Consider the following 10,284-nt stretch of genomic DNA (forward strand, 5'->3'; position numbering starts at 1 on the left):
TTGGTTTACTACACCTGAGGGCAAGGTAAATACACATTCATAGAATCGTTTACAACAATTTATTATAATTTTTTTTAAAACAGTATAAGAAAAATGACAGTATTGGTTTTTGCCTAACAATTACATGGTCGGTAAATTTGTAATAGCTATGAATATGTCGTTTGTATTATAGTGTAATGTTACATCAGAAGCTTTTTACATCCTGTATCATACTTTACTGGATGACCTAATAAAGATGAGTTTCCTGGCTGGGCATGGTACAGGAACACAGCCTTCTCAGAAGTATTTTTGTTCCGCCTGTGCTTCTGAATCGGTTCTCCGGATTCAAATGAGCAAATCAAGTCAATTCAATGCAATTCAGCTTTATTTATACAGCTCTTTTGACAGAAGACAGGAGAAAGGTTATATATGAATTTATAAGTTTACTGCTCATAAGATTAATAGTTTACAAATCAGGGGGTCACCGAGTCGTGGCTCATTTGATCCCTGGCTGCACAAAAAACATAATTGTGATCTTATTTCTATTTTATTGACTTTCTGCAGTCTGCAGGTTGTTTTATATATATATATATATATATATATATATATATATATATATATATATATATATATATATATATATATATATATAATAAAAATCACAGTAATTGTTTCTGGTGGGTTGAGTTACTTTTTCATGTGTGTGCAATAACTGCATTAATAATTCGATCATATAATATGTGATAATAGTGGTGTGCACGTGACATCCAGCCAACCCTCCTTGCACTGGTCAAGACTTCTAGGTCAAATTATATTCTTTTGGATCTCAATCTGTTGGGTTTTATTTTATGGAGAAGCAGGAAGTGCTGCTGTAATACGTTTATAATACAATTTTCCTGGTTTGAAGAACAGCAGACTTTTAACTAGTCTCTAGTGAACCGGTGTAATGTGAAGACGCTCTAGGCAGGTGCTGCCCCCTACCGACGGAGAGTTAGAAGCACACTCGCGGCGCACCGAGCGCGTCATTTACGTGATTGCGTCACTGCGGTGGGCGTGGGCAGCCACAGAGCTGTGATCGGGACCAACACGGAAGTAGCGGAGGGCGAATGTCAACAAAAAGAAAAGACGGAAAAAAGGTATTGTAACCGTGTTGTCTTGCTGGACGGTGTTCATAAACATAATGAGCTCTGTATAAAGTATATTATAACGCTGTAGTGTGTTCGTTTTTTTTAATAATAGCCGGCTAAAGAAAGGCAAAAGTAAAGCGTGTGGGCAGCTGGCGTTTAGCATTAGCTTCTCTGGCGAACAAAGTGAAGGGAGTGTGATGGACAGCTGTGTGTCCGTGTTTGTTAGGTCAAAAACGTGACGCGGACTGTCTGTTCGTCGGACTGTCTGTTCGTCGGACTGTAATTGTATCTGACGGATTAATAAGTAAAAAATATATTTGTTAACGTACTTCCGGTTTGTGTCGCTTTTAGTGTTTGCGTCGGAACGAAAAAATACGTTACGCGTTACGTCACCGGCTGAAAAAGGAAGCAACACGGAAAATGGTTCGGGGTTTTGTGGTTTTGTATAAGCGTTGATTTTCAGCTTCTGTTCTTTATAGAGTAAAAGCGACATATTTGATATCAGGGGAGGAAGCAGAACTTTTGGTTCCACCTGAGTGATTATTTATGTTTATATTCTTTTTTTCCACAGATTTAATCACCTCACACTTAAGACTGACTCTGATGTCCTGTGCTATGGGGAAGCTCATTGAACCATGAAGGATTTCTGCCATGGAGAGTGATTTATTTTTACATGTAAGATAAAAACATTTTAGCTCTCCGTAGGAGTAAATGAGGATCAACATGGATGCCCCCTACAGCCTGTGGATTTTTAGCTTCTTATTTGTAACAGGTGAGGATTCACAGTTACGTATCACACTATTACTTTAACTCGTTAGGACAAAAAACAAAACAAAAAAACACACACACCATGCTGACTCAGGAAGGGTGTGAAAGTGTATACCTCCATCTCCACAATAATTTTTTTTAAATAGATGTATTTGTGATGAGTTTGGTGATCCTTGTACTGTTGCAGTGGAAAATATTCAACGAACACGATCAATAACAGTCAGGATTTGCTGTTAGTTCACACACTCAGCATTATCCAGTAAAGTTTGGTGTCATTAAATAAAAATCCGGGGTAGTAGTAATAAAGACAGAAAATATTACAGAATGCAGTTCACTGATAGGAAGTAATTGTTCCAACAGACTGAGACTCGGCTTGACTAGTAAAACTATTTACAAAAAGACTTGCATAATGATGTTGACAGGGATATTATGATGATATTTGAAGCTTTGGGAGCTGGTGTTGTTTAAAGCGAGTGTATTAATGTGGATCCAAGTGAGCCAGACAAACTATAGGATTAAGCTCTGCTGCATTGCTCTTTTTAGGTTGAGATGAAGCAAGAGATAAATCCCCTGACCCCAATATTGGCAGGAAAGAATGAACTGAAGTGAAAATAGGCCAATATGTCAGTGAAAGAAGTTACTATATACACAAGATGCTGCATTGCACACTTAAGACTTGCACATACTTTCTTACTAAATGGTGAAAACCCATCAACATGTGATCTCTGTACAGCAAATATGACCATTAATATATTATATAAATGTTGTTCTAAAGGAGGCTTTCAACCTTCTCAATGTATAAAGTTACCCATTTTCATTTGCTGTTTATTGTACACATCTAAAAAAGCAAATTTTATTGACAATAATCTCAAGAACTATGTTTTAATGCTTAATCTAACATTTAAATCCATTTTCTTTCCTACTAGTCCACTGCAATCTGGAGCAGGCCTCCAGTTCAGGTGAGTGAAAAGATGTTATTGCTAAAAGTTGTACTCCTTAGACAAAATGTACAAGGCTCGATTGGGTTAAGAACGTTCTTGATGGATGACCTGTATTGTTTTATTCTCCCGTGCGTGTTTATGATAGGACAATATCTGTTATCTATAATCTGGTTATTTGCTTTGGGGAAGTTCCAACCCTAAATGATCATCACATGGACTTCCTTCTTAATTAAAAAATAAAAATGAAATTACTGAATGTGATCCAGTGCAATTTGCAGTTGTGTGGACTGATTAATATCAGAGACAGAAAGTCTGCTTTGTTGTTGTTAAATTCATTAGATAGATGTGGAATAAATGCTTATCTATTCAAACTATTTAAATTATGTTTTCTTTCAGCACAATGTGCCAAATCAACAAAAATACTACACGCAAGACAAGGAGAAATTCGTGGTTCCACCCGCCATGGCCCTCCCGGCCCTGCTAACTGCAGCTGGGTAATCACATCCCCTGTGGGAGAGCGTGTGATTATCAGGTACAGTGAGATATAGACATTTCGTATTTAAATGAAAACTGATGGAACTTGGTTTACAAAACAGTGAAGTAAATTGCGATTATCAAACTGTGACGTTTGATAACACAACAAACAAAAACAAAAACAATAGCTGGTGATAATGTTCAGTTTATGAACTAGTCAGTTAACACCTGATTCTTTCATCCATCTCAGGATTATATTCAAAAAAAGATTTTACTTCAACCAGTAACCAATTTTTAAAGCAAGTTGTATTAAAAAATTATGCAATTTGATTACAATCTTTCAACCTCAGTTCCTGCTGTATCCTGTCTGATCTTGATCTTGAAATGCTGAGAACAAACCCCTAGATAGGATTCCAGTTTATCGCAGAGCACCATGTTCTATGCAGTAGCCAATTCATCTACTAACCTGTTGTGACTTTTTTTTTCTTTTGTTCTTAAATATGTCTGACGCTGTAATCCTAATTGTTCTCTCTCTATCTTTCTCTTTTTTTTTCCCTTGAAGTTTCTCTGAGTTTTTCTTTAGATGTGACTCGAGCTGGCTAAGCCTGACAACTGTTACAGGTCGGCCCGTGTCGCTTTGTGGATACCAGCTGCCTAAGCCAATGGAGTTCTACGAGGGAAATATTACAGTGACTCAGCACTTTGTCTCACAATTCCACTCAGTTTCAGGGTTCCTCCTGTCCTACATTAAAGGTAGCACAGATACCATCATATATTATAGTATTATTCTTTCCAACATGCAGGTGATATCAACATGTTATATTTCTCTGTTCAGACACTGGTCCGTGTTACCCTGGTGAGTTCGAGTGTTACAGTGAGCGCTGTCTACCCATGTCCTGGCGCTGCAATGGTCAGGTTGAGTGCCTTGGGGACGCTGACGAACTCGGCTCAGACGAGGAGGAATGTGACCCTGGTGAACATCAACCTCAGTTGGACAATGAGCCGTCACCAATCCCGACTGAAATTTCAGCAAGCTCAGCTGTTAACCCTAACATGGAGATGGGACCGCTGTCGCCTGTTGAACCTGTTCTTTCCTCTTCAGTCCCTGGTGGACCCTGTGGGGGGTATCTTCAGGCCTTTTATGGCTCTTTTGTGCCCCCTTTGCTGATGGGGGAAGCAATGGAGTGTGTGTGGACAGTAGACCCACAGGACTCCCGGACTCTTAAGTTGGAGCTTCAGCAGTTGGCACTTGGCCATAGAGATGTCCTTATCATCACTGACCAGCCTGCTGGGGGTGGCAATGTTATAAAAAATGTGAGTATATAAATCCATAAGTATATGTGAATGAAAAATATAGAAAATATATATATATATATATATATATTACACACACTTATGACCAGGTGACACATTACCTTTGGAAACATAATGTGTGTGTATATACATCTGCCTACTTGGTCTTCCTCTTTTCCTCCTTCCTGGTGGCTTCATCCTCAACATTCTTCTACCGATATAACTCATGTCCCTCCTCTGCACATGTCCAAACCATCTCAATCTCACCTCCCTCACTTTGTCTCCAAAACGTCCTACATGCGCTGTCCCTCTAATAAACTCATTTCTAATCTTGTCCATCGTCATCACTCCCAACGAAACCTCAACATCTTCAGCTCTGCTACCTCCAGCTCCACCTCCTGTCTTTTAGTCAATGCCACTGACTCTAATTCATACAACATCGCAGGTCTCACCACAGACCTATAAACTTTCCCTTTCACTCTTGCAGATACTCTTCTATCACAAATCACTCCTGTCACTCTTCTCCACCCACTCCACCCTGCCTGCACTCATTTCTTCACTTCTCTAATACACTCTCCATTACTTTGCACTGTTGACCCCAGGTACCTGAACTCCTCCACCTTCTCCACCTCTTCTCCCTGCAACTGCACCAATCCACTGCTCTCCCTGCCCTAACTCTTAAAATTCTGTAAAGCTGCTTTGAGACAATGTCTGTTGTGAAAAGCGCTATAGAAATAAACTTGACTTGACTTGTCTCTCATTCACACACTCTGTTTTACTCCTACTGACTTTCATTCCCCTTCTCTCCAGCACATACCTCGACCTCTCCATGCTTGTCTCAAATTGCTCCCTACTTTAGCCATAAATAATAGTTTGTATAAAGCACAATATTCAGACAATCCTTATTAGAGTGTTCTTTATACAAATTATTGAAACTTTTGAGGGAATTTATTTGGCAACCCAGAATTACATTTACAGAAATAGATTACATTAAATACATAAATTAGAAGTATCTGCTGGTTGTAGTGGGTTTAAAGCTGCTCTAGTATCCATACTGACATGCACATAATGAGCTGAATGAATTTGCTACGCATTGTGGCAGTGCAGTCTAATCCATCACTTGGCCCCTGGTTTTAAGGTGCGCAATTTGTTGTTGGTTGTCCAAGAAGTGTAGAATCATCAGCTGAGAATAAATGCGTAGCATGTAAGTGTGAGCATGCAGACCGTCTGTTGTAAAGAATAGATTAAGTACATGCGGTTGTACTCTCATTGGTTTCTCTTAAAGGGCACCTTTTCTAGTTAAGAACAAATAAATTGTCTTCTCTCTCAGTGACACTGATATCAGCCGGCTGTTCTCATCGCTCACATATATGCTCTTAGCGTTTCCTCCAGTTATGGATTTTTGTTGTATGATATAGGGGAGATCATTAACTTTTTTACATAACATTTTTTTTTTTTATTACAGGTCACATCTACATCCAATTACAAAACAGTAAAAGTGGAGTCTCCTACTGGTCTACTGTCATTAACCTATCGTGCACAGGAGGCCTCTGAGGGGCGGGGTTTCAATGCCACATACCGCATTGCTGATTACTGTCTGCCCTGGGAAGGTCTTTGTAAGGGCTCAGAGGGGGGCTGCTACACACCAAAGCAGCACTGTGATGGTCACTGGGACTGTGCAGAGACAGGACTGGATGAGGATGGCTGTGGGGGATGCCCGGCTGGCTACTTTCCCTGTGGGACACTGCAGAAGATGGGCCACCTTGTCGGCAGGCCTTCCTGCTATTCCTTTAAAGACAGGTGCAACTACCAGCTGAACTGTGCTGATGGGAGTGACGAGAGAGAGTGCAAAGTGTGTCAGCCTGGTACCTTTCATTGCGACAGTGAGAGGTAGGTGTGTGTGTGTGTGTGTGTGTGTGTGTGTGTGTGTGTGTGAGAGATAGAGAGAAAACAATTGCTTTAGTCCGGTTCTTGATCTATTTATGGCTCGAGATTATACACATAACAATGCGAAAGTAAAAGCAGATTCGGAGGTGCTTTTGATTTCAAGTATAAGTGATTGTGGTTTAAGTCTTATAAAATGCAAAAAAATAAATGGTGTCTATGTTGATTATGGTGCATGAGCATGTTAGTTAATTAGTTATTGTTGCAGATTTGTAGGTTACTAGATGGTTTGCACACAACATCCTGTTATTATTTCATTAGTGGTGTGTTCTGAGACTAATATTCCAGCCTTGTGTGGCTGCAGGTGCGTGTTCGAGAGCTGGCGCTGTGACGGACAGGTCGATTGTAAGGATGGCACTGATGAACTAAACTGCACCATGACTCTGCCTCGAAAAGTCATTACTGCGGCTACTGTGGGCAGCCTAGTGTGTGGTCTGCTGCTGGTCATTGCAATGGGGTGTACCTGCAAACTGTACTCACTTCGCACTCGAGAATACAGGTGAAGCCCCCTATTTCGTTTATTTATTGAATTTTGAATTCTAAAACTTTGTAGGCAATAATTTAAATTTAAGTCATTAAGACAAACTGCTTAGGTAAAAATGACTCATTTGTAACATGTACGATTTTCTGCTTTAGTTTGTTTGCCCCAATCAGCCGCCAGGAGGCGGAGTTTATCCAGCAACAAGCGCCACCTTCCTATGGCCAGCTAATTGCTCAGGGAATTATTCCTCCTGTAGAGGATTTTCCTACTGAAAACCCCAATGAGGTAAGAATGAAGACAGCAAGCAAAGGAGAGAGAGAAATCATAAATCATGTTGCATAAAATGTTTGACAGTTTAATAAGAATTCATTATTCAATAATCCATAATCCAATATATTTATCTATGCTTCTTTATATTCTTGTCCAATGACTTTATCAAAGGTTTCTTAGCCACTGAATATTACACAGTAGATTAGTTTCCTGATGCTTAAGAACATATTTTTATGATGTACCTCACACATGCCACTTTTAATTTCTTTACAATAAATGTATACTGCTACAGCTGTGTTATGAAGTTATGAGAGGGTCACTCCAATCTTCTGAACTGCATTTCTTGTTCATTCCTAATTGACTTAAATTATAGTATGTACTCAGTTGCTTCTGGTTGGTGTTTATTTTTTTGGGTTTGCTTATCTAATAAATTGTGTATCTTATCCCTCTCCCGCAGCCCACCTCCCTTTCTCTGAGAGGACTGCTTCAGCTTATCAGGCAGGACAACATCTCCTCCCCTCGGCGAAGACGCCGGCCGCGGTTTGTTCGCCGAGCAATCCGCCGCTTGCGTAGGTGGGGTCTAATTTCCAGACCAACCTCTAGGTCTACCCAGACCACGAGCTCCACCTCTCAACAAACAGAAGCAGCTTCAACAGACCAGGAGTCCAGACAGTCTGGGCCTCCAGGCTCAGCAGTGGCCAGAGAAACCACTGATCAGCCTTTGCCACAAAAATTGAGGCTGTCCCAACAAACAGAGCAAGAACAACAAGCAGATGCACCTCCTTCTCTTTCTTCACCCACTCCACTTTCTCCTCCAGTACCTTCTGTTTCACTTCCCACAACTCCACCGTCCCTTCAGCCAGCAGATGCCCCAGAAACACGTCAGACCCCACCAGTCGCTGTTGCCCCCAGCAGCCCCTCCCTTGCCTCTCTCTTCCATTCTCTGGGGCTCAGTATCTCTCGTTTCAGACATTCGCCTTCCCCTACGGCACTTACTCTCTCATCTTCCCCATCTTTCTCCACCTCTTCCTCAGAAGACGAAGTGCTACTGATCCCACTTTCTGATGACACGACCTCTGAGGATGATGTGCCCATGCTGACCTAAAACGAACCACACTCTCTTTCACTTTTTTTTTTGTCTTTCACAATTTCCCCTCTGATTTTTCACCTCTAAATTATGGTCTCAGCATGTAAGCGGCATCGTGTCTGCAGTCTGTGCTGGCAAGGTGCCTTATTTCACACGAATAGGTTCATTCTCCTGACTTAAATGTTTCAAGTATTGGACAAATGCGTTAAAAGGTTTAGTCTCTGTGCTTTGCTCGATGTGCACTTACTCAGAGATTGTGTGTGGTGGAACAAAAATGTTGCACAGAAAACTTTCCTTGGCCTCTCGTTAATGAGTGTGTTCACATGCATAAACTAATGTCAGGTTATTGCAGCATTGTTTTGGTTTCTTGTTCATCTATTTTTTGAATCATATAGATTAAATAAGTTATTTTTTTACATTTTAACCCATAACGCTGTTATATAGAGTATACTTTTAATTAATGAAATAAGGCCTGTTAACTAAACATGAAGACAGTACATGGAGTATTATGTGAAATTTGCAACAATATGAACTTCCAGCTAATAACATATCGACTCGTAATTAGTGACTTTTGCAGGCCCGGTGCTCATTTTCAGATTACACACATCATAAACGCAGATGTTCTCCTTCTCAATGATCAGATTATTTTAAACATGTAAACAGACTCATTAAAATGGTATCCTGTGTATTACCCCTGGCAAAATATACAGCACCGTGCTACAAATATCCAGGCTATTGTTTTATTCCTTTTTCACAGTTAGTCAGCACCTGTAGGTATGTATATATGTGCGTGTATGTGTGTCATACTGCTATACACATGGCTGTGTGTATCCTTTAGAAGTGCCTTTGATAGAGCTTCCTATAGATCACTAGACACAATGTGACTGTAAGCACTTGGACATGAAGGCCAAACACACACATGCAAAACTTTACGCCTCAGCTTGATTTCCAATTCACTTAGTCATGCGCAGTTTGTTGCATGGCAAGGACGTGTGTGTGTGTGTGTATGTGTGTGTGTGTGTGTGTAATCACTCAGTTGAGACAATCCTCCTTGTGCCTAAGGCAGTTGTTCGCACCACCAAACCTGAATTACTTCACGTTATTTAACGACAGTTTTAAACATTTCCTCTTCTAATTTTTGCTTTTGCTGAGTAAAAAGTAAAAGAAACACGAGTGCCATAACTATAATCATCTTTTGCACTTGCTTTTATGAATCTTTTTTTTCCTTCCCTTTTTTCTTTGCCATGTGGATATTTTTATTACTGAATGTATTGAAGCGGCTAGCTGTGTAACGTTTCTCGCCAGTGGTGATTGCAATAGAAACTTGTGGTTCGGAATGAAAAACAAAAAAAAAAAAAACAATTTTCTTAGGATGTGTGTCACTATACTGTTCATATGCTGAAAGATTTAGAAAAACCACCATGAATAAATCATTTGCACTTTTATGAGTGTGTTGTCATCATTATGTGCTCCGTGCTTTTATACTTTCTTTTAACATAATTAAAGGCGTTTCAGTTTCGGGAGCACTGAAAGTTCAATACTACTGAAACTAGTGAAAAGCTGTTAGTGTTATTAACACATCAAAGCCTGTATTGTCCTGGTGCTCTCTGTCTGATATTTGTTTCTCACACCTTGGTGGAGAACAGTAGTCCTCCTGACGAAGTCATACTACATTAAACAGAGAGGATCCAGGATTAAAAACATGGAGTTTGGGGTTAAGCAACAACATCTGATTGAGGTCAGCTTTATAGTTTTTTTCGTAAATTGCTTATCAAGGAATTTCTTTTAAGTACCATCATGTTATGTTCAATATTTTAGAATATTAGGCAGTATTTGTGTCAGAAAACCACTGCTGAAAGGAAACCGTGCTAAGCTCCAGTCTTACAGTTTGGGGCAAAGGTAAGTCATAGTATGGCAGGT

At 40.0% G+C, this 10,284-nt stretch overlaps 1 protein-coding gene across 1 annotated transcript; it reads left to right on the forward strand.

The window, feature by feature from the left end:
* Positions 1–1,005: 1,005 nt before the first annotated feature.
* On the forward strand, positions 1,006–9,809 carry lrp10 (low density lipoprotein receptor-related protein 10). The gene is made up of 10 exons (XM_083541450.1): positions 1,006–1,115; positions 1,678–1,878; positions 2,801–2,833; positions 3,212–3,347; positions 3,852–4,042; positions 4,125–4,603; positions 6,048–6,472; positions 6,831–7,025; positions 7,163–7,292; positions 7,735–9,809. The coding sequence occupies exons 2-10, from the start codon at positions 1,818–1,820 to the stop codon at positions 8,380–8,382; spliced, it is 2,298 nt and encodes a 765-aa protein (XP_083397576.1). The 5' UTR covers positions 1,006–1,115; positions 1,678–1,817; the 3' UTR covers positions 8,383–9,809.
* The last annotated feature ends 475 nt before the right edge of the window (positions 9,810–10,284 follow it).

This window comes from Silurus aristotelis (assembly GCF_946808225.1).
Source record: "Silurus aristotelis genome assembly, chromosome: 5".
NCBI classification, from domain to species: Eukaryota; Metazoa; Chordata; class Actinopteri; order Siluriformes; family Siluridae; genus Silurus; species Silurus aristotelis.